The 25,506-nt window shown below is 39.6% G+C and overlaps 1 protein-coding gene across 1 annotated transcript in view; it reads right to left on the bottom strand.

Moving 5' to 3' along the window:
• The window catches only part of SLC16A10 (solute carrier family 16 member 10), a 135,469-nt gene that overhangs the window by 47,356 nt on the left and 62,607 nt on the right, over positions 1-25,506 (bottom strand). The window contains exon 2 of the mRNA XM_060167210.1: positions 2,129-2,273. Within this exon, the coding sequence (XP_060023193.1) occupies positions 2,129-2,273 (145 nt within the window). The remainder of the gene's footprint in view (positions 1-2,128; positions 2,274-25,506) is intronic.

The raw sequence follows: 25,506 nt of genomic DNA on the forward strand, positions 1-25,506 counted from the left end.
ACCATGTTCTTAGATTGGAGGAATCAATATTGTGAAAATGACTATACTACCCAAAGCAATCTACAGATTCAGTGCAATCCCTATCAAATTACCAGTGGCATTTTTTTTTACAGAACTAGAATAAAAAAATCTTAAAATTTGTATGGAGACACAAAAGACCCCGAATAGCTAAAGCAGCCTGAGGGAAAAAAATGGAGCTGGAGGAATCAGACTCCCTGACTTCAGACTATACTACAAAGCTACAGTAATCAAGACAATATGGTACTGGCACAAAAACAGAACTATAGATCAATGGAACAGGATAGAAAGCCCAGAGATAAACCCACACACCTTTGGTCAACTAATCTATGACAAAGGAGGCACAGATATACAATGGAGAAAAGACAGCTTCTTCAATAAGTGGTGCTGGGAAAACTGGACAACTACATGTAAAAGAATGAAATTAGAACACTCCCTGACACCATAAACAAAAATAAAGTCGAAATGATTAAAGACCTAAATGTAAGATCAGACACTATAAAACTCTTAGAGGAAAACACAGGAAGAACACTCTTTGACATAAATCACAGCAAGATCTTTTTTGATCTACCTCCTAGAGTAATGGAAATAAAAACAAAAATAAACAAATGGGACCTAATGAAACTTAAAAGCTTTTGCAAGGCAAAGGAAACTACAAACAAGACAAAAAGACAACCCTCAGAATGAGAGAAAATATTTGCAAACGAATCAACGGACAAAGGATAATCTCTAAAAAGATTTATAAATATATAAATCTCTAAAATATATAAACAACTCATGCAGCTCAATATTTAAGAAACAAACAACCCAATCAAAAAATGGGCAGAAGACCTAAACAGACATTTCTCCAAAGAAGACATAGAGATGGCCAAGAAGCACATGAAAAGCTACTCAACATCACTAGTTATTAGAGAAATGCAAATCAAAACTACAATGAGGTATCACCTCACACCAGTTAGAATGGGCATCATCAGAAAATCTACAAACAACAAATGCTGGAGAGGGTGTGGAGAAAAGGGAACCCTCTTGCACTGTTGGTGGGAATGTAAATTGATACAGCCACTATGGAGAACAGTATGGTAATTCTAAAAATAGAATTACCATATGACCCAGCAATCCCACTACTGGGCATATACCCAGAGAAAACCATAATTCAAAAAGACACATGCACCTCAGTGTTCATTGCAGCACTATTTACAACAGCCAGGTCATGGAAGCAACCTAAATGCCCATCGACAGACGAATGGATAAAGAAGATGTGGTACATTTATACAATGGAATATTACTCAACCATAAAAAGGAACAAAATTGGGTCATTTGTAGAGACGTGGATGGATCTAGAGACTGTCATACAGAGTGAAGTTAAGTGAGAAAGAGAAAAACAAATATCGTATATTAACGCATATATGTGGAACCTAGAAAAATGGTACAGATCAACCGGTGTGCAGGGCAGAGACGCAGATGTAGAGACCAAACGTATGGACACCGGAGGGGAGAGTGGCGGTGGGCAGGGTGGTAGTGTGATGAATTGGGAGATTGGGATTGACATGTATACACTAATAAGTATTAAATGGATAACTAATAAGAACCCGCTGTATAAAAAAAATAAATAAAATTTTAAAAATAAAATAAAATAAAGAATGCAGGCAGGAATTCTCTACCTGGGTTGAAATAAATAGCAAAGTCTGGATTTCATTAATAAAAATATTTCATATCAAGCCTATGAACAACCACTTCAAAATACCACTTCTCATACCCTTTGGGGCTCAGACTGAGCTGACCATAAACTCAGCCCATTGTTTTAGACAACTTACTGTTATGAGTTAAGATTCTTCTGTGAATGGAAAAAACAAAAGGAGAAACATTTTTTCTTGGCTCCAGAGAACATATGTATCCTGACTGACATCTAACTCTGAGGCACTGCAAGCAAAAGCATTCAAATTCACAAGCTCTGATTTGCTGCTGTAGACAACAATGCGTTAAGTGACGCTGCTTAGTTTAAGTACTGAAAAGGAGGATTTTTTCCTTGTAAACAGCAAAGTTTCTAAAAGGAAATCTTTAAGGTAGCTAACAGTTTTTGAAAAGCGACATGAAGAAGCCAAGTCCTTACCTCACAAAAGAACTTGATACGAGTCCAACAAATCCAACAGCAGCACCCACGACAGCTGTTCTCCGGCAACCAAACACGTCTGTAAAGACGCTGACAATTGGGCAGCAGAAGAAAATCATCCCCATGGAGAGAGAACTTACCCATGCTGTAAAAGAGGAAACAAAGGGACATTATGACATGGTAAATTCTATTTGTCCTTACCTAATAAGATATAATACATATTCAGAAAAGTATTAATGCAGAAAAGGTATTACCCAGATTGATGAATGGGGGGAAGTTGGAATAAGTAACAAATCTGAATCACAGATGAAAGGACTGACCAATACTAATTATAATTAGCAAAGCAATTATTTGTGTTTAATGGAACTCTTGAAAAGTTTGTATTCTTAAATAAATCAAACATTCTCCTGTGACCTAATCACTATTAATCTCTATCCTGATATCTATGGTTAATTTTAAGCAACTTCTAATCTATGGAAAGAAATTTATTTCAAAAAATTGAGATACGTTTAGGAACACATGCCTAGGTGATCAAACTGCAAAGAAATGATGACCACCGAACTCAATACAGTGGTGAAACTCAGGGGAGAAAAAGGAATTATAACCATCTGGACCCAGTAGATAAGAACTGAACATTTGCCTAGAGTCTGGGCTTTGTGCTTTTGTTAAAGGAATCAAGTAGTACACAGGTAGGCTGTTTGTTGACCTGGGTTAACAGTTACTGTGTATTCACTTTACTTATAAAACCATACATACATTTTATCTTCTTTTCTGAAAGTAGGCTATCTTTCACAATAGAAAAGATTTAAGAATCAGGTCATAATTTCCTGTTCTGATCTGTAAAGACCAAAACAAAAGGAAAGCCAAAAAGAGAAACATACTGAGTACAAATGATCATAAATTTGTGCCCAAGAAATGAGTGATCTTATAGGATATCAAGTCTGTAAATTCTTAAAAAGTATATAAACTAGTGGGGCCTAAGTGAACATGAGCTATAAAACAAACAGACCTGGGTCCAAATCCCCCAGCTCTGTAACTACAATATATCCTTCAGCAGGTCACTTCCTCTGAGTCTGTTTTCTCATCTGGAAAGGGAATTGAACACAGACTTTTCCAGAATTATTAAGGATTAGAGAAAATGTATCTAAACCTCTGCATCTAGCACAGGAACAATTAATAATTCAGAGTTTTAACAACAACAACAAATTGTCTTATAAAATGAAACAGATGATCTCCAATGCTCCATCCAGCTCTGACAGTCTACTAGTATATTACTCTATTTCCTCAGCAAAGGAATTAAGTCCAGATCCTGTGCTAATGACCATTTCTTAATAATGTGGTCCAAATGGATCTTCACCAGACTAACAATTTCATTTAATTCTTTGCCTTCTTACCTTTTAAATTATTTTTTTAATTATGTATATTTTAATCAGCCATATTTCTCTTTTCTTTCTTCCCTTACCAGAAAGGAGACTATGATCTTAAAACAAAACACAATGGGATGCAAATAGAGATTATCATACTAAGCGAAGTCAGAAAGAGAAAGACAAATACCATATGATATCACTTATATGTGGAATCTAAAATATGGCACAAATGAACCTATCTACAAAACAGAAACAGACTCATAGACATAGAAAACAGACTTGTGGTTGCCAAGGAGGAGGGAAGATGGAGAGGGATTGACTGGGAGTTTGGGGTTGGCAGACACAAACTACCACATTTAGAATGGATAAACAACAAGGTCCTAATGTATAGCACAGGGAACTATATTCAATATCCTGTGATAAACCATAATGGAAAAGAATATATAAAAAAAGAAAGTCTATATGGGTATAACTGAGTCACTTTGCTGTACAGCAGAGATTGGTACAACACTGTAAATCAACTACACTTCAATAAAACACACACACACACACACACACACACAATGAAGAGACTGTACAAACAATGCAGTCTTGGCTTAGGTGTTGGTGGGGGAATTCAGAAGTGGACAGCAGAGAGGCAATTGGCCAGATGAACTAGCACAACCTCAACCCCAGATGTGCAGAGCTGTTTAGTATGGGCTTGCTCAAGGAGAAGTGCAAATTTTTTAGTCTATGTTATATAAAAATGTCACTGATTTATAATAATTTAATCTTATTCAAAAAAAGTTTAGTAATCTATCCTATTTATGAAACAACCTAAACAACCTAGGCAGACTAGAAGAATAGCATCCTAACCTTTATTTTTGGATAAAGGTGCTTTTACAATTAAGTGAAACACCAACACTAAATTGGAGCCCACTTTAAGAAATCCAAGAGCGGAATTCCCTGGAGGTCCAGTGGTTAGGAGGACACCGCATTTCCACTGCAGGGGGCACGGGTTCGATCCCAGGAAACTACGATCCCGCATTCCGTGTGGTCCGGCCAAAAAAAAAGAAATCTAAGAACATACAGCAGCATTGCATGTAATGCTCACATAAGTCAAGGCACTTTTCAAGAATAAAAACAAGGCTTAATGCATTACCATAGATTTCGGACTACTGCAATGCCAAATGTGAAAATTTTTACAGAATTTTTATGTCCACTGAACATGCACTAACTGCAGGATATAATCAAATATAACTTTATTTTTGTCTCGGCTATCCTCTTAAAATGTATGCAGGGAGAAAATGTTGCCCTGGCACTGGATGACCACTCAGCAGGCCCACACGTTTCTTCTAGCCAGTGCTAAGTAACAAAGTCCTACAGTCACTTTAGGTTACAAACCAATCTTCACTAGGTAATCAAATCTCTTTTCCCACCCCCAGCTGGGAAAAGAGTAAGCTCAGCTATGTCTCTTTTCCATGACCCTTCTCCCCTGCCCTAGCTGCTGTTGTCTCCAAAGTGGATATGAGAGAGAGGAGTGCTGGGAGACGGAAGGCAACGAGATTCCAACTTAAGAGGTCCTGCCAAAAGGCCTGTCTGGTGATGTCTGAAGTGGACTCTTTTCCTCAGATGCACTTCTGTGGGTTCTTCAGAGTCTCACCTCAGAGTTTCTTCTGGCTATAGCTCCACCGACATGGACAGTTCAGTGGATAGTTCATCTCCTCCTGGCTTTTTGGCTGTCACTTAAAAGACTCACTGTTGGAGCCTCATTGCCCTTCTAGGCAGTTTATTTGGGCAGGAATTAAAACAGCTCCAGGCCGCCTCTCTCCTCCACTAGGCCTGCCTCTGCTCTGCAGGAAGTATTCATATTTCCTTTGCCCGGACAAACACTGGAGTGTAGGCAAATTCCAACACAGCCTACCTCTTGCTGTGGGAGCAGTCAGCCAGCTACAGTTCTCTCCTTGACGGATTTCTCAGGGGATCCAGACCTCAGTCCTCTGTACCCCCTAACTGAAGAGAATTCTTTAAATCTCTAGGTGGCCCCTCTAAAGCTCCTCGCACTAGATATCAAGTGAGCCTGTACCCCCAGTTCTCCCATGGTGTGTGTGTGGGGGGAAGCAACAGTATAATTTTTAAAAGAATCCTCACAAAATGTTCTTCCATGACCCATAAGTATCCTTCTTATGTGTTTTAGAGCCTCTAACTGGTTCTTGAACATGAAATACCCCACTTCCAAATTTCACACTCTTGTACCTTAATGCCTCTGTTAAAGTTCCAACATCTTTTCTTTTTTTAATTTTTGGCCACACCACGTGGCATGCAGGATCTTAGTTCCCCGACCAGTGACGGAACCCATGCCCCTGCAGTGGAAGTGGGGAGTCTTAACCACTGGACCGCCAGGGAAGTCCTCCAACATCATTTTTTTTTTAAATAAATTTATTTATTTATTTTTGGCTGTGTTGGGTCTTCGTGTCTGTGCAAGGGCTTTCTCTAGTTGCGGCAAGCAGGGGCTACTCTTCATTGCGGTGTGTGGGCCTTTCACTGTCGCAGCCTCTCTTGTTGCAGGACACAGGCTCCAGATGCACAGGCTCAGTAGTTGTGGCTCACGGGCCTAGTTGCTCAGCGACATGTGGGATCTTCCCAGACCAGGGCTCGAACCTGTGTCCCCTGCATTGGCAGGCAGATTCTCAACCACTGCGCCACCAGGGAAGCCCCTCCCCAACATCTTATGTTACAATAAAAATTAGGAACAGATGAGGTTCAGTCTATCTTCTGAGCAAATTCAAGAAGAAATTAATTCTTGTGAAGATTAAGCGAGACTCTTTTTTTTTTTTTTTAATTTTTGGCCGCACTGCACTGCATGCGGGATCTTAACTTCCCGAACCAGGGACTGAACCCATGCCCCCTGCAGTGGAAGCAGGTAGTCCTAACCATTAGACCACCAGGAAATTCAAGAAATTCATTTTTTAAAAAACTTTTATTGGAGTATAGTTGATTTACAATGTTGTGTTAGTTTCAGGTGTACTGCAAAATGAATCAGTTATACATATACATATATCCACTCTTTTTTTCTAATATTCTTTTCCCATATAGGCCATTACAGAGAGTACTGAGTAGAGTTCACTGTCCTATACAGCAGGTTCTTATCAGTTATCTATTTTATATATAGTAGTGTGTGTATGTCAATCTCAATCTTCCAATTTATCCCTTCCCCTCTTATCCCCTGGTAACCATAAGTTTGTTTTCCACACCTGTGACTCTACTTCTGCTTTGTAAATAAGTTCATTTGTACCCTTTTTTTTTTAAGATTCCACATATAAGCAATATCATATGATATTTGCCTTTCTGTGTCTGACTTACTTCACTCAGTATGACAATCTCTACGTCCATCCCTGTTGCTGCAAATGGCATTATGTTGTTCTTTTTTATGACTAATATTCTACTGTATATATATACCACATCTTCTTTAACCATTCCTCTGTTGATGGACATTTAGGTTGTTTCCATGTCCTGGCTATGGTAAACAGTGCTGCAGTGAACATTGGGGGTACATGTATCTTCTCAAATTATGATTTTCTCTGAATATCTGCCCAGGAGTGAAATTGCTGGGTCATATGGTAGCTCTATTTTTAGTTTTTTGTTTTTTTTTTTTTTTTTTTTTTTTTTTTGCGGTACGCGGGCCTCTCACTGCTGTGGCCTCTCCCGTTGCGGAGCACAGGCTCCGGACGCGCAGGCTCAGCGGCCATGGCTCACGGGCCCAGCCGCTCCATGGCATGCAGGATCCTCCCAGACCAGGGCACGAACCCGCGTCCCCTGCATCGGCAGGCAGACCCCCAACCACTGTGCCACCAGGGAAGCCCTATTTTTAGTTTTTTAAGGAACCTCCATACTGTTCTCCATAGTGGCTACCAATTTATATCCCCACCAACAGTGTAGGAGAGTTCCCTTTTCTCCACACCCTCTCCAGCATTTATTGTTTGTAGAGTCTTTTAAAAATATTTATTTATTTATTTGGTTGTGCCAGGTCTTAGCTGTGGCAGGCGGGCTCCTTAGCTGTAGTGAGTGTGTGGGATCTAGTTCCCTGACCAGCAATCAAACGAGGGCCTCCTGCATTGGGAGTGCGGAGTCTTATCCACTGCGCCACCAGGGAAGTCCCCATTTGTAGATTTTTTTATGATGCCCATTCTGACCAGTGTGAGGTGATATCTCATTGTAGCTTTGATTTGCGTTTCTCTAATAATCAGTGATGTTGAACATCGTTTCATGTGCTTTTTGGCCATCTATATGTCTTCTTTGGAGAAATGTCTATTTAGATCTTCCACCCGTTTTTTGAATGGGTTGTTTTCTTGATATTGAGCTGCATGAGCTGTTTGTATATTTTGGAGATTAATCCCTTGTTGGTTGCTTCATTTGCAAATATTTTCTCCCATTCTGAGGGTTGTCTTTTTCTTTTGTTTGTGGTTTCCTTTCCTATGCAAACACTTTTAAGTTTAATTAGATCCCATTTGTTTACTTTTGTTTTTATTTCCATTTCTCTAGGAGGTGGGTCAAAAAAGATCTTGCTGCGATTTATGTCAAAGAGTGTTCTGCCTATGTTTTCACCTAAGAGTTTTATAGTGTCCGGCCTTACATTTAGGTTTTTAATCCATTTTGAACTTATTTTTGTGTATGGTGTTAGGGAATGTTCTAATTTCATTATTTTATGTGTAGCTGTCCAGTTTCCCCAGCACCACTTATTGAAGAGGCTGTCTTTTCTCCACTGTATATTCTTGACTCCTTCATCATCAATTAGGTGACCAAGAAATTAATTCTTGAATGAATATATTACTAGGCACTGTAAACTCATAAAATTTCTCATTTTTGTAAAATTTTAACATGGCATGACAAAGAATCCAAGGTCTTATGGGTTTTATGCTATACACCATAAAAATGAAAGAGACTGTTGTTCTCTTTTACCCCTTCCAAGTCTGACTATGATTATTATTAATAACAGAAACTGAGAAACTGAAGACATAGTCACTATACCCACCATGGTAAAATTTTTGTTTAAAAAATGCAAACTAGCCCTAATCCCTCTATGTAATTCAACCAAACACCCACACAGGGTTTCCTAATGTTGCTGAAGAGCAAATATTTTTCAATGGAAGAGGTACTATTTAAAATATGGAATAACAACTTTTCCAAGTAAAAGTGCCTATTATGTTCTAGGCACTATCCTAGGCTGCTGAGAATATAAAAACAACTAAAAGATTTCTCTACCTTCCAATAATTTCCATCTAGTAACATATATGCAAATAGAGGTCCAACCAGAACACCATATAGAATGTGCTAATCACCTTAAAAAACACAGATGTCAAAAAATATGTAATGAAGAAGGGCTTAAAGATCTCCTGAAATTTTACCAGCTTGGAATCCCTAATCAGCAAACATTGTTACAGACTGTTGTACCTTCTTCACATTTGCAATACTGTTTCTCAAATGTATGTTAGTAATAAAATACGGATACATTTTAAAATGCTAATGACTTCATAGTAGACCTCTTTCTCATTAGGTATTTCTCAATGAATTGTACTTTATATATTTACTGCTGTTGGAGGAGCAGCGTACACATGTATCTAATGAATTGATTTTGAGGTTGTTGGCACTCCTCTATGATTCAAGTTAGCCATAATACAAAAGCCCATTTCCCTTAAAAAAAAAAAAAAAGAAGAAGAAAGAAAGGCTTTAGAATGTGCCTGTATACTCTTATTTGAATGTATGTGTGTTTGATGTTACAGAGAGAAACATCCAAAAAATAGCCAGGTTGGGAAATCTTTTTTAAAACATAACAATCAGCTTTCCAATTTCCCTATCCAGACCCTCTTTGTTTCCAACTCCATACTAAGAACAAATCCTCAGCTCTCAGTGCATGGCCAAAGGAGAATGCAAATCACTCGGAGAAAGTGGGTAGGTTTAATATTTTAAAAGATTTTCACTTGCAGGTGTTATAATTATGCAGATGTAAATGACTGCAAGGACAAAGTGTTTACAATTGAAAACACCCACAGGGAAGATTTACTATAGTTATTTTAAGGTTGATAAATATTTTTTTGCCCTGTTTTGAGAGCTCCAACCCCCATTTCCACTTGATCTTGGCCTCTTTCAAGACAGCTCTGCTCTATAATATCTGAACCTTGGTCTAACAGCCTCAAATAAAATGAAACAATATATTAAAACTGAGATTAAAATGCAAAATAGTATTTAACAAAGTCCCAATGACTTTTGGAGCATGCTGCTGTCTGGCAACTACACAATTTAGGAATGAGTAAACTGTACTTGATTTGACCATTTTATTGCCACCCTAAAGGTTATTTGGTAGTTATATGTCACTTAGGAGTGGTTTTTAAATTATTTGCTATCAACTTCTGTTAATGGCATCGGAGTGAAGTGGTCAAGTAAATCCTCTTGCAGATAATAACTGTGTGTAGCGGGGGGGGGACTTATTTAAACACACTGGAAAATGTCTAAAAACAGAAGTTGGAGGAGAGTTTACACTTGAGAAGCTGAAACCAGAAGAAATAAGAATTACAAGTTTGTGGGCTTTCCTGAGGATCAACAAACTATGCAGGTGCTAGGTAGACTAGTAAGGGGTCAAACTAAAGAAAAGCAAGAGATGGAGTAAAAGAAAAGAAGCAACAGTTGGAAACTGTATGAACTGAACAGAGATAGCAGCTGCTACCTAGCACAGAGAGACAGACTTTGCAGTCTGAGTCCAGGCAAACTAACTGCCTCCTAAGAACAAAAACTCAATAACCCTTGGAAGAACACAAGGGAATCAGAGTTGCTTTAAATATTATCTACAATGTCCAAGTATTGAACCTAAAATTACTAGACATGAAAAGAAACAGGTAATCAATATTAATTGACTCTGACTAAGTCAATTAAAATGGACTAAGATGTTGGATTCAGAAAACAAAGACTACAAAACGTCTATTACAATTATGTTAGAAGTATTAAAGGATAATATTTTCAAAGAAGTAAGTTAAAATATGGTCTTATTGAGGGAACAGATAGTGAATCTCAACAGTGAAATGTAAACTAGAAAAAAATGGAAATTCTAGGGGTGAAAAGTACAACAGCTGGAAAAAATGCATTTCAATAGGATCACTAGCAACTTGGAGATAAAACTTAAGAATGAATCTGGGAATTTGAAGACAAAAATTACCCAATCCCAGAAAAGAGAGAAAAATAATATTGAAAAAGAATGAACAAAGTCTTAGAGATCTGTAGGACAAAAATCAAGAGGCCCAGGGACTTCCCTGGTGCTCCAGTGGTAAAGAATCCACCTTAAAATGCAGGGGACGCAGGTTTGACCCCTGGTCAGGGAACTAAGATCTCACATGCCGCAGGGCAGCTCCACATGCGACAAGTACTGAGCTCACGCACCTCAGCTAGAGCCCGTGTGCCACACACTACAGAGCCCATGCACCCTGGAGCCTGCACGTCACACTAGAGAAGAGAAAACCCACATGCCACAACTAGAGAGAAGCCCGCGCACCACAAGGAAGAGCCCATGTGCCACAATGACAGATCCTGCATGCCTCAACGAAGATCCTACGTGCCAAAACTAAGACCTGACGCAGCCAAAACTAAGTAAAACAAATAAATAAATCATTAAAAAAAAAATCAAGAGGCCCAACATAAATATAACTGAAGTCTTAGAAAAGAGAGAAAGAGAAAAGAGCAGAAGCGCTTCCCTGGTGGCGCGGTGGTTAAGAATCCGCCTGCCAATGCAGGGGTCACAGGTTCGAGCCCTGGTCCAGGAATATCCCACATGCTGCAGAGCAACTAAGCCCGTGTGCCACAACTACTGAGCCTGTGCTCTAGAGCCCACGAGCCACAACTACTGAAGCCTGCGTGCCTAGAGCCCGTGCTCTGCAACAAGAGAAGCCACTGCAATGAGAAGCCCGCGCACCACAATGAAGAGTAGCCCCCGCTCACTGCAACTAGAGAAAGCCACACACAGCAACAAAGACAAGGAAGGAAGGGAGGGAGGAAGGAAGGGAGGGAGGAAGGGAGGGAGGGAGGAAGGGAGGGAGGGAGAAGGGAGGAAGGGAGGAAGGAAGGGAGGAAGGAAAGAAAAGAAAAGAAAAAAGAGCAGAATAAAATATATGAAGGGCTTCCCCAGTGGCGCAGTGGTTGAGAGTCCGCCTGCCGATGCAGGGGACATGGGTTCATGCCCCGGTCCAGGAAGATCCCACATGCCACAGAGCGGCTGGGCCCGTGAGCCATGGCCGCTGAGCCTGCGCATCCGGAGCCTGTGCTCCGCAATGAGAGAGGCCACAACAGTGAGAGGCCCGCATACCGCAAAAAAAAAAAAAAAAAAAATATATATATATATATATATATATATATGAAGAAATAATGCCCCCCACCCCAAAATCACAAATTTTGTGAAAAACATTAACTTACAAAAACAAAACAAAACGAAAAACATTAACTTACAAATCTAAGAAGCTCAGAGAAATGCCAGCAGTATAAACTCTAAGCAAACCATTCCTAAGCACATCATGGTTAATCTTCTGAATGCCAAAGATAAAAAGACAATTCTGAAAGCATCCAGAGAAAAACAACATACCGAGGGAGAACAAAGATACCATTATCAGTTGGCTTCTCATAAGAACTAATGGAGGACAGAAGACACTAGAACTGTCATATTAAAAGTGCTGAAAGAGAATAAACTGTCAATCATGAACTCTACAACCAGCTACTAGCCTTCAAAAAGTGAAAGCAGGGCTTCCCTGGTGGCGCAGTGGTTGAGAGTCCGCCTGCCGATGCAGGGGACACGGGTTCGTGCCCCAGTCCGGGAAGATCCCACATGCCGCGGAGCGGCTGGGCCCGTGAGCCATGGCCGCTGAGCCTGCGCGTCCAGAGCCTGTGCTCCACAACGGGAGAGGCCACAACAGTGAGAGGCCTGTGTACTGCAAAAAAAAAAAAAAAAAAAGTGAAGGCAAAATAAAGATATTTTCAGATAATAAAAACTGAGAGACTTTGTCACCAGATTTCCACTGCAAGAAATCTTAAAGAAAGTTCTACAGACTGAAGGGAAATGATACCAGCTAGCAATTTGGGTCCAAAGGAAGGACTGAAACATACAAACACACACAACACACTGTTTTCTCATGATTTCTTTATAACATATATGACTGTTTAAAGCAAAAATTATAACACCGTATATAGATGTATTATATAGATGACAACGACAGTGCTAAAGATGAAGGTAAATGAAAATATACTGCCACAAGATTCCTATATTTCATCTGAAGCAACTTCATATCAACTTAAAATACACTGAGATGTATGTTGTAATCCCTAGAGAAAGCACTTTAAAAAATGCAAAGAGATACAGCTTGAAAGCCAATAGAGAAATTAAAATTGATTACTAAAAATTAGTTAATTAATTAAAGGAAGGCAGAAGAGAAAGAACAGAAGAACAAGAGTCAGATGAGGCACATAAAAAACAAACAGCAAAATGTCAGACCTAAATATACCCATATCAGTAATGACATTAAATGAAGACTCCAATCAAATGACAAGATTGTCTAACTGGATAAAAAAAAATCAAGCATCAATTATATTCTGTTTAAAGAGATGCACTTTAAATATAAATACACAAATAACTTGGAAATAAAAAAGATATGTCATGTAAATAATAACCCCAAGTACGCTGGAGTGACTGTACTAATATTAGACAAAATACACCTCAAGACAAGTAGTATTACTAGAAACAAAGAGGGCTACTTCATAATGATAAAAGTCTCAACACATCAGGAAGATATAACAACGACAAGCTTATGTACACCTAATATAACACAGCTTCAGAAATACAGGAAGGAAATGTGATCCCTACCTTATACCATATTTTAAAATTACCTCAAAATGGATCACAAAACTGAAATGTGAAACTGAAAAGTATAAAATGCCTAGAAGAAAACATTGGAGAAAATCTTTTGTGACCTTGGGTTAGGCAAAGATTTCTTAGATACAACATCAAAAACATAATCCAGGGACTTCCCTGGTGGCACAGTGGTTAAGAATCCGCCTGCCAATGCCAGGGACACAGTTTGATCCCTGGTCCGCGAAGATCCCACATGCCACGGAGCAACTAAGCCCATGTGCCTAAACTACTGAGCCTGCGCTCTACAGCCTGCAAGCTACAACTACTGAGCCCATGCGCCACAACTACTGAAGACCGCACACCTAGAGCCCATGCTCCACAACAAGAGAAGCCACCACAATGAGAGGCCTGCGCACCACAGTGAAGAGTAGCCCCCGCTCGCTGCAACTAGAGAAAGCCCTCATGCAGCAAAAAAGACCCAACACAGCCAAAAATAAAATAAATTAATTATTTAATTAAAAAAATATCCACCAAAGAAAAGGGAACCCTCCTACACTGTTGGTGGGAATGTAAATTGGTGTAGCCACTATGGAGAACAATATGGAGGTTCCTTAAAAAACAAAAAATAGTTACCATACGATCCAGCAATCCCACTCCTGGGCATATATCTGGAAAAACAAATACTTTAATTTAAAACGATACATGCACCCCAATATTCATAGCACTATTTTCAATAGCCAAGACATGGAAGCAACCGAAGTGTCCATCGACAGATGAATGGTTAAGAAGACGTGGTATATATGTGTGTGTATACACACACACACACACACACACACACACACACACACACACACACACAATGGAATACTACTCAGCCATAAAAAATAATGAAATAATGCCATTTGCAGCAACATGGATGGACCTAGAGATTATCATATTAAGTAAACAGGAAAGAGAAACACAAATACTATATTATATCACTGATATGTGGAAACTAAAATATGATACAAATGAACTTATTTACAAAACAGAAACACTCACAGACATAACAAACAAACTTATTACCAAAGGGGAAAGGGGGTGGGGGAGGGATAAATTAGTTTGGGATTAGCAGATAAAAACTACTATATATAAAATAGATAAACAACAAGGTCCTACTATATAGCACAGGGAACTTTATTCAATATCCTGTAATAAATCATAATGGAAAAGATATGAAATATATATTTATATGTATATATCTGAATCGCTTTGCTGTACACTAGAAACTATATAATATATATATATGCATGTATATACATCTGAATCACTGTGCTGTACACCAGAAACTAACACCCTGTAAATTGACTATACTTCAATTTTAAAAATAATAATTTCAGGGGGCTTCCCTGGTGGCGCAGTGGTTGAGAGTCTGCCTGCCAATGCAGGCTACACGGGTTCATGCCCCAATCCGGGAAGATCACACATGCCACAGAGCGGCTGGGCCCATGAGCCATGGCCGCTGAGCCTGTGCGTCCGGAGCCTGTGCTCCGCAACGGGAGAGGCCACAGCAGTGAGAGGCCCGCGTACCACACACACAAAAAATAATAATAATGATAATAATAATTTCATTAAATAGCAAAGAAATAAGAGAGAGCATAGGAAAACAAAATAAAAGATTAACAAAACTAAGAGCTGGTTCTTTAGAAAGATAAACAAAACTGAGAAGCCTTTAGCTAGACTAACCAAAGAAAACAAAAAAGACAGGACTCAAATAATATTGTAAAGGTACATGTACAGCATGGTGACTATAGGTTAACAGTACTCTATTGTACACTTGGAAGTTGCTAAGAGCATAAATCCTAAAATGCTCACCACAAAAATAAAATTGTAACTAGGTGAGATGATAGATGTGTTAACAAACCTATTTGTGGTAATCATTTCACACTATGTATTATATAAAATAAACACACTGTACACCTCAAAAAAATAGAAAAATCCCACCAGGCGCTCAGAGCCAGGCACCATGCTTGATGCTGATGAAAAGCTATCCCTCCCCAGAGAAGCTCACAATCTAACTTAATTACAAAATCTAGACCTCAGTCAAGATGACACAGTGAATTCATCCTCTGTTCCAAACACAAATTAACAACACAGTCAAAATATTTTTTAAAAAAAGAAAAGGATACTGACAAAAAAAAAAAAAAAACACCTAGCCATGAGCTACAGACTAGCTGCAAAAAGGGATGGGGCAGTAAGTGGAGCCTGCCTGCTGGGGCCCAGGTCAGGAAGCAGGCATTGGCAATTGTAAAGAGGACAGAACGTGCTCCCTGTGAGATAGAAAAGGAGAGCCAAGCTCACCGGCTGAGGTGAGAGCAGAACTCCCCCACACCTTGTGACAGGAGGCTAAAGGTGAGAACTTAGTGATTCCTATATACATTAAAGATTTGAGGGCTTCCCTGGTGGCGCAGTGGTTGAGAGTCCACCTGTCGATGCAGGGGACACGGGTTCGTGCCCCGATCCGGGAAGATCCCACATGCCGCGGAGCGGCTGGGCCCGTGAGCCATGGCCACTGAGCCTGCGTGTCCGGAGCCTGTGCTCCGCAACAGGAGAGGCCACAACAGTGAGAGGCCTGCGTACAGAAAAAAAAAAAAAAAAAGATTTGAAACCCTACAAGCCTCTAGGGGAAGAGGATACAGACTCAGCCTCATGACCAGGCCCTGAAACAAGGTACCCACTGGCTCTCTGGCTGGGTCTGTAAGATTTTCAGTGTTACCGTGGAACAAGAAACTTAAAAGGCCTAATTCTAAACTGAGAATTCAGGGAGCCAGATGGAAGAAAGTATAAACCGTTAGGTAGGGAGGGTAAAAAAAGGAGAGAATCAAACAAAACAATATACCTCCCACTCAGAATGATTCTGTAAACTCAAATTCCAAACAACTGAAGCCAATCCAATGCTAAGACAGCCAACAAAATCACCAATTAGCAAATACAGTCACTCCAGATGAAACTAATTCTATAGACCAATCTGACCACTCCAAAATGACTGTTTACAACTTTCGAAGAAATAAAATAATAATTTTCATTTTAGAAAATAAGAAATTATGAAACAAATAAGCAAAAATAAAACAAATACATTAAAAAATGAACAAAAACAATGAAACAAGCAAAACTAAAACAAGTGCATAAAAAAGTATTCATTAGAAATTCTGGATATGAAAAAAATAGTCACCGAAATTAAAAAATTCAATAATGGAAAAAACTTTTTATTCCAGATTACAAAGCTAAAAAAAAAAAAACTTTAGGATCTTAAAATAAAGGAGAAAATCTTGACCTCATGATAGAAAAGGACTTCCAGACATAAGCATAAATCATGAATGAAAATATGGATAAAATCTGACCTCACTAAAATACAAATTCTGTGCAACAAAAGACACTAGAATCAAAGCAAGAAGAGATGAGCCACAGAATGGGAGATCACTGCAGTACATATCACTAGTAAATTATCATCTTGCATTTATAAAAATAGCCTGTGAGTCATTAAGAAAAAGACAGCGCAGCAGAAAAACAGGCAGAAGAGTTGAGAGGAAATATACAAAAGAGAAAACACAATGGCCAACTAACATTTACAAAGATGCTCATTAGCAATCAGAAAAATGCAAATGAAAAGAATAATAAATCACCATAATTTGGCAAAAATTAAGAAGTCTGACCACACCATGTTTTAGCAAGACTATGGGAAAATAAGAACTCTTATGCATACCAACATAAATTGAAATAACCACTGTGAACAGTAATTTGGCAACATCTAGCAAAGCCAAAGATGTGCATACCCAAATTCTAGCAATTCCACTCCCAGGTGTATACACCAGAGAAACCTAACACATGTGCACAAGGAGACATGATTAAGAATGTACACCAAAGCATTGTCTGTAATAGTAAAAGAACTTGAAACAACCTAAATGCCCATCAGCATTAGAACAAATAAATAAATGTATTAACATAGACAATGGAATACGGACTCACACATATGAAGTAACAGTATAAAACATAATGGAAATAATACAAGCAAATTCAGGATAGTGATTACCTCTGGGAAGGCATAGATAAAGATTAGGAATGGAGAAGGGTACAAAGGGGACTACAATTGATTCTGTAATGTTTCATATCTTTTTAAAAGGAGAAAACACTAGAATCTGACTACTAAGTAGTTATATAGAACAGGCATTTGTTATATTATTCTCTACATTCCTCTGTCTGAAATACTGAATAAAAAAGATACATAAAGTTAGTTTTCAGATCCTCAAAAGGTTATTCTAGCAGCTTTACAAGAAAGGGCTAAAAACAGAGACAACAATTTCAAACTCCCTCCATTTTAAAGCTTGCTTTAAAAATGAGAGAGACGTTATTCTGGCAAAATGGAAACCTTCAAATCTCACTTACTAGACGCGGGCCTCACACTGCTGTGGCCTCTCCCGTTGTGGAGCACAGGCTCCAGACACACAGGCTCAGTGGCCATGGCTCACGGGCCCAGCCGCTCCGTGGCATGTGGGCTCTTCCCGGACCGGGGCACGAACCCGCGTCCCCTGCATCAGCAGGCGGACTCTCAACCACCGCGCCACCAGGGAAACCCTACTAGTTCTTTTAAAACATGAATACAACAGAAAGAGTGGAGTCAAGAGGGCAAACTAGGAGGATGCGGAATTCACGTCTCCTCACAACTACGGCACCTACCAGGCCAACGGTGGGGAACCACAGACACCTAAGGGGACAGGAGGAACCCCCAGCGACGGGGTAGGACGTGGGGCATGGGGTGGGGTGAGGGGGGAAGAGAAGTGGAGGCGAGATGGGACTGGTGCCCCTGAGGGGCGGCTGGGGGAGGGGAAGGGATCCCACGCCCTAAGGGGGAAATTGGGGGGCCATTGGGAGGGCAGAGGATCAAAAGGGAGCTTGGCCAGGCTTCCCCTGCCCACTTGGGCCCCCAGAAGCCTGCTGAGATCCCGGGCCTGACTCTCTGCCCACCAAAGCCCCCTCCAGCCATGCGGGTCCTGAGGTAATTGAAGGAAGGGAAGGGGGAGCAAAAGTAAAGTCCAGACCTCCGGGACCAGCACCCCTGAGGGGTGGCTGGGGGAGGGGAGGAGTTCCTACACCCAGCGAGACCCACCCATGGTTAGGGGTCCAGTGGTGACGGGGGAAACCCTGGGGGAGATGGCGGGGGAAGGGCGCAAAGGAACGGAAGGGAACAGGGCCAGTGCTTTCCCTGTCAACTTAGGCACTGGGAAGCTTGTTGGGTTCCCGGGCCTAATCCTGTGCCTCCTGTCATGCAAAACCCAGGCCCCGCCCCTACACCCCCACTAGGGCCCTACCTCTACACTCCAAGACCCCCTCCAACACGCTAGGCCTAAACCCCGCCCACACAGCCTCACTCAGGGACCTACCTCCAAACTCTGGAACTCCACACTCCAGAGGCCCTCCTTTCCACGCGCTGCCTCTCCCCTTCCACGCAGGTCCTAAGGAGAGGCCCCGACCCAGCTTCAACGTCGCCCCGCCTAGGCCCCACCCCACGCTCAAACGTCACCCCCCCCACACCCGCCTAGGTCCCGCCCCACCCAAAACCAGACCCTGCCTAAGTCCCACCCCTGCCTAAACTCCACCCCCATAGACAAGGCTTTTTTTTTCTTTTTTCCTCTTTTAGATTGGGGTTCTGTTTTACCTTGTTGATTCATTGTTGTTGATTCTTTTATATTTTCATTTTTCCTAATAAATATTTTATTTTTCTAATTTTATTTTATTCTTTATACTTTGTTAGTGATCTCTCCTTTTGGCTTGTTCTCCCCCCTTTTCTTTCTTTTTTCTGTTGTGGTTTTATTTTACCTTGTTGCAGTTGTTTCAATTATAGTTTTATTTTTCATAATATATTTTTTATCTTTCTAAATTTGTTTTTTATTCTTTAATATTGTACTGCTCCTTTTTTTCCTTCTTCTTCTTCTTTACCACACCACGAAGCTTGCAGGATCTTGGTTCCCAGGCCGGAGGTGAGGCCTGAGCTCCTGTGGTGGGAGCTCCAAGTCCAAACAGCTGGACTAACAAAGAACCTCAGACCCCAGGGAATATCAATTGGAGTGAGGCCTCCAGGAGGTCCTCATCTCAGCACCAAGACTCAGCTCTATCTAACTGCCTGCAAACTCCAGTGCTGGACATCTCAGGCCAAACAACCAGTAAGACAGGAATACAGCACCACTCATCAAAAAAAAAAAAAAAAAAAATGAAATGACAAAAAAATTTGTTACAGACGAAGGAGCAAGGTAAAAACCTAGAAGACCAAATAAATGAAGACGAAATAGGCAACCTACCTGAAAAAGAATTCAGAGTAATGATAGTAAAGATGATCCAAAATCTTGGAAACAGAATGGAGAAAATATAAGAAATATTTAACAAGGATCTAGAAGAACTAAAGAGCAAACAAACAGTGATGAACGACACAATTACTGAAATTAAAAATACTCTAGAAGGAATCAATAAGAGAATAACTGAGGCAGAAGAACAGATAAGTGAGCTGGAAGATAAAATGATGGAAATAACTGCCAGGGAGCAGAATAAAGAAAAAAGAATGAAACAAATTGAGGACAGTCTCCGAGACCTCTGGGACAACATTAAACGCACCAACATTCGAATTATAGGGGTCCCAGAAGAAGAGAAAAAGAAAGAGTCTGAGAAAATATTTGAAGAGATTATAGTCGAAAACTCCCCTAACATGGGAAAGGAAATAATCAAGTCCAGGAAGCACAGAGAGTCCCATACAGGATAAACCCAAAGAGAAACATATTAATCAAACTATCAAAAATTAAATACAAAGGAAAAATATTGAAAGCAGCAAGCGAAAAGCAACAAATAACATACAAGAGAATACCCATAAGGTTAACAGCTGATTTTTAAGCAGAAACTCTGCAAGCCGGAAGAGAGTGGCAGGACATATTTAAAGTGATGAAAGGGAAAAACCTACAACCAAGATTACTCTACCCAGCAAGGATCTCGACAGAGAAATTAAAACCTTTACAAATAAGCAAAAGTTAAGAGAATTCAGCACTACCAAACCAGCTTTACAACAAATGCTAAAGAAACTTCTCTAGGCAGGAAACACAAGAGAAGGAAAAGACCTACAAACCCAAAACAATTAAGAAAATGGTAATAGGAACACACATATTGATAATTACCTTAAATGTAAATGGATTAAATGCTCCAACTAAAAGACATAGACTGCCTGAAAGGATACACAAATAAGACCCATACATATGCTGTCTACAAGAGACCCACTCAGACCTAGGGACACATACAGACTGAAAGTAAAGGGATGGAAAAAGATATTTCATGCAAATGGAAATCAAAAGAAAACTGGAGCAGCAATTCTCATATCAGACACAACAGACTTTAAAATAAGGACTATTACAAGAGAAAAAGAAGGATACTACATAATGATCAAGGGATCAATCCAAGAAGAAGATATAACAATTGTAAATATTTATGCACCCAACACAGAAGCACCTCAATACATAAGGCAAATGCTAACAGCCATAAACTGGGAAATCAACAGTAACACAGTAATAGTAGGGGACTTTAACACCCCACTTTCACCAATGGACAGATCATCCAAAATGAAAATAAATAAGGAAACACAAGCTTTAAATGATTCATTAAACAAGATGGACTTAATTGATATTTATAGGACATTCCATCCAAAAACAACAGAATACACTTTCTTATCAAGTGCTCATGGAACATTCTCCAGGATAGATCGTATCTTGGGTCCCAAATCAAGCCTTAGTAAATTTAAGAAAATTGAAATTGTATCAAGTATCTTTTCTGACCACAACGCTATGATATTAGAAATCAATTACAGGAAAAAAACTGTAAAAAATACAAACACGTGGAGGCTAAACAATACACTACTAATTAACCAAGAGATCACTGAAGAAATCAAAGAGGAAATCAAAGATACCTAGGAACACATGACAATGAAAACACGATGACCCAAAACCTATGGGATGCAGCAAAAACAGTTCTAAGAGGGAAATTTACAGCAATACAATCCTACCTCAAGAAACAAGAAACATCTCAAATAAACAACCTAACCTTACACCTAAAGCAATTAGAGAAAGAAGAACCAAAAAAAACCCCCAAAGTTAGCAGAAGGAAAGGAATCATAAAGATCAGATCAGAAATAAATGAAAATGAAATGAAAGAAACAATAGATCAATAAAACTAAAATCTGGTTCCTTGAGAAGATAAACAAAATTGATAAACCATTAGCCAGATTCATCAAGGAAAAAAGGGAGAAAAGTCAAGTCAACAGAATTAAAAATGAAAAAGGAGAAGTAACAACTGACACCAGAGGAAAAAATAAGGATCATGAGAGATTACTACAAGCAACTATATGCCAATAAAATGGACAACCTGCAAGAATGGACAAATCCTTAGAAAAGCACAAACTTCCGAGACTGAACCAGGAAGAAGTAGAAAATATAAACAGACCAATCACAAGCACTGAAATTGAAATGTAACTAAAAATCATCCAATAGGATTTCCTTGGTGGCGCAGTGATTAAGAATCCGCCTGCCGGGCTTCCCTGGTGGCGCAGTGGTTGAGAGTCTGCCTGCCGATGCAGGGGACATGGGTTCGTGCCCTGGTCTGGGAAGATCCCACATGCCGCAGAGGAACTAAGCCCATGCGCCACAACTACTGAGCCTGAGCTCTAGACCCCGAGAGCCACAACTACTGAGCCTGAGGGCCACAACTACTGAAGCCCGTGCACCTAGAGCCCATGCTCCACAACAAGAGAAGCCACTGCAATGAGAAGCCCACGCACCACAAAGAAGAGTAGCCCCCACTCGCTGCAACAAGAGAAAGCCTGTGCACAGCAACGAAGACCCAATGCAGTCAAAAATAAATAAATAAATAAATTCATATTTAAAAAAAAAAATCTTCCAACAAACAGAAGCCCAGGACCAGATGGCTTCACAGGCGAATTCTATCAAACATTTAGAGAAGAGCTAACACCTATCCTTCTCAAACTCTTCCAAAATATAGCAGAGGGAGGAACACTCCCAAACTCATTCTACAAGGCCACCATCACCCTGATACCAAAACCAAAGATGTCACAAAACTGAAAACTACAGGCCAATATCTCTGATGAACACAGATGTAAAAATCCTCAACAAAATACTAGCAAACAGAATCCAACAGCACATTAAAAGGAGCATACACCATGATCAAGTGAGATTTATCCCAGGAATGCAAGGATTCTTCAATATATGCAAATCAATCAATGTGATACACCGTATTAACAAATTGAAGTATAAAAACCATATGATCATCTCAATAGATGCAGAAAAAGCTTTTGACAAAATTCAACACCCATTTATGATAAAAACTCTCCAGAAAGTAGACACAGAGGGAACCTACCTCAACATAATAAAGGCCATATTTGACAAAGCCACAGCAAACATCATTCTCAGTGGTGAAAAACTGAAACCATTTCCTCTAAGATCAGGAACAATACAAGGTTGCCCACTCTCACCACTATTATTCAACATAGTTTTGGAAGTTTTAGCCACAGCAATCAGAGAAGAGAAAGAAATAAAAGGAATCCAAATCGAAAAAGAAGTAAAACTGTCACTGTTTGCAGATGACATGATACTAGACATAGAGAATCCTAAAGATGCTATCAGAAAACTACTAGAGCTAATCAATGAATTTGGTAGAGTAGCAAGATACAAAATTAACGCACACAAATCTCTTGCACTCCTATACACTAATGATGAAAAATCTGAAAGAGAAATTAAGGAAACACTCCCATTTACCACTGCAACAAAAAGAATAAAATACCTAGGAATAAACCTACCTAAGGAGACAAAAGACCTATATGCAGAAAACTGTAAGACACTGTTAAAAGAAATTAAAGATGACATAAACAGATGGAGAGATATACTATGTTCTTGGATTGGAAGAATCAATATTGTGAAAATGACTATACTACCCAAAGCAATCTACAGATTCAGTGCAATCCCTATCAAACTACCAATGGCATTTTTCACAGACCTAGAACAAAAAATTGCACAATTTGTAGGAAACACAGAAGTCCCCGAATAGACAAAACAATCTTGAAAAAGAAAAACACAGCTCGAGTAATCAGGCTCTCTGACTTCAGACTATGCTACAAAGTTACAGTAATCAAGACAGTATGGTACTGGCACAAAAACAGAAAGATAGATCAATGGAACAGGATAGAAAGCCCAGAGATAAATCCATGCACATATGGTCACCTTGTCTTGGATAAAGGAGGCAAGAATATACAATGGAGAAAAGACAGTCTCTCCAATAAGTGGTGCTGGGAAAACTGGACAGCTACATGTAAAAGAATGAAATTAGAAGGCTTCCTAACACCATACACAAAAATAAACTCAAAATGGATTAAAGACCTAAATGTAAGATCAGACACTATGAAACTCTTAGAGGAAAACACAGGCAGAACACTCTATGACATAAATCACAGCAAGATCCTTTTTGACTTACCTCCTAGAGAAATGGAAATACAAACAAAAATAAACAAATGGGACCTAATGAAATTTAAAGGCTTTTGCACAGCAAAGGAAACCATAAAAAAGACAAAAAGACAGCCCTCAGAATGGGAGAAAATATTTGCAAATGAAGCAACTGACAAAGGATTTAATCTCTAAAATATACAAGCAGCCCATGCAGCTCAATAACAAAAAAACAAACAACCCAATCCAAAAATGAGCAAAAGACTAAATAGACATTTCTCCAAAGAAGATATACAGACTGCCAACAAACACATGAAAGGATGCTCAACATCACTAATCATTAGAGAAATGCAAATCAAAACTACAATGAGGTATCACCTCATACAGGTCAGAATGGTCATCATCAAAAAATCTAGAAACAATAAATGCTGGAGAGGGTGTGGAGAAAAGGGAACCCTCTTGCTCTGTTGATGGGAATGTGAATTGATACAGCCACTATGGAGAACAGTATGGAGGTTCCTTAAAAAACTAAAAGTAGAACTACTGTATGACCCAGCAATCCCACTACTGGGCATATACCCTGAGAAAACCATAATTCAAAAAGAGTCATGTACCACAATGTTCACTGCAGCACTATTTACAATAGCCAGGACATGGAAGCAACCTAAGTGTCCATCTACAGATTAATGGATAAAGAAGATGTGGCACATATATACAATGGAATATTACTCAGCCATAAAAGGAAACGAAACTGAGTTATTTATAGTGAGGTGGATGGACCTACAGTCTGTCATACAGAGTGAAGTAAGCCAGAAAGAGAAAAACAAGTACTGTATGCTAACACATATATATGGAATCTAAAAAAAAAAAAAGGTCCTGATGAACCTAGGACCAGGACAGGAATAAAGACACAGACGTAGCGAATGGACTTGAGGACACGGGGAGGGGGAAGGGTAAGCTGGAATGAAGTAAAAGAGTAGCACTGACATATGTACACTTCCAAATGTAAAACAGATAGCGAGTGGGAAGCAGCTGCATAACACAGGAAGATCAGCTCAGTGCTTTGCGACCACCTAGAGGGGTGGGATAGGGAGGGTGGGAGGGAGATGCAAGAGGAAGGGGATATGGGGATATACGTATGCATATAACTGATTCACTTTTTTATACAGCAGAAACTAATACAACACTGTAAAACAATTATACTCCAATTAAGATGTTTAAAAAAAAAGGAAAAAACAGAAAAGCTCTCTGTTATCCCCCCCACCCCCTCCATCACTTCTGTATACCAATAGCATTTCATGATGCTTACAGTTGAGAAAAGCACCTTTGGGGGCTACAAATTCCTAAATGCTGGCAGTTAGGATCATAGTTCTGATTATGATCTAAGGCATACATTTTGCCTTAAAAGTGTCAATACAAGTAGTTTGAGGTTATATTCTATGGTTTCACTCATACTGACTGCCTGGCTAACTTGTGTCTACAATTCTCAGAAACCTCATTCTCAGATAAAAACACCCAAGTCTTATCTCACCCATAAGATCAAAACTTGAGACTTTTCTGCTTTTTTAAAAACGAATTTTAGGGCTTCCCTGGTGGCACAGTGGTTGAGAGTCCACCTGCCGATGCAGGGGACAC

The sequence above is a fragment of the Lagenorhynchus albirostris genome, chromosome 12 (assembly GCF_949774975.1).
Source record: "Lagenorhynchus albirostris chromosome 12, mLagAlb1.1, whole genome shotgun sequence".
Taxonomy (NCBI): Eukaryota; Metazoa; Chordata; class Mammalia; order Artiodactyla; family Delphinidae; genus Lagenorhynchus; species Lagenorhynchus albirostris.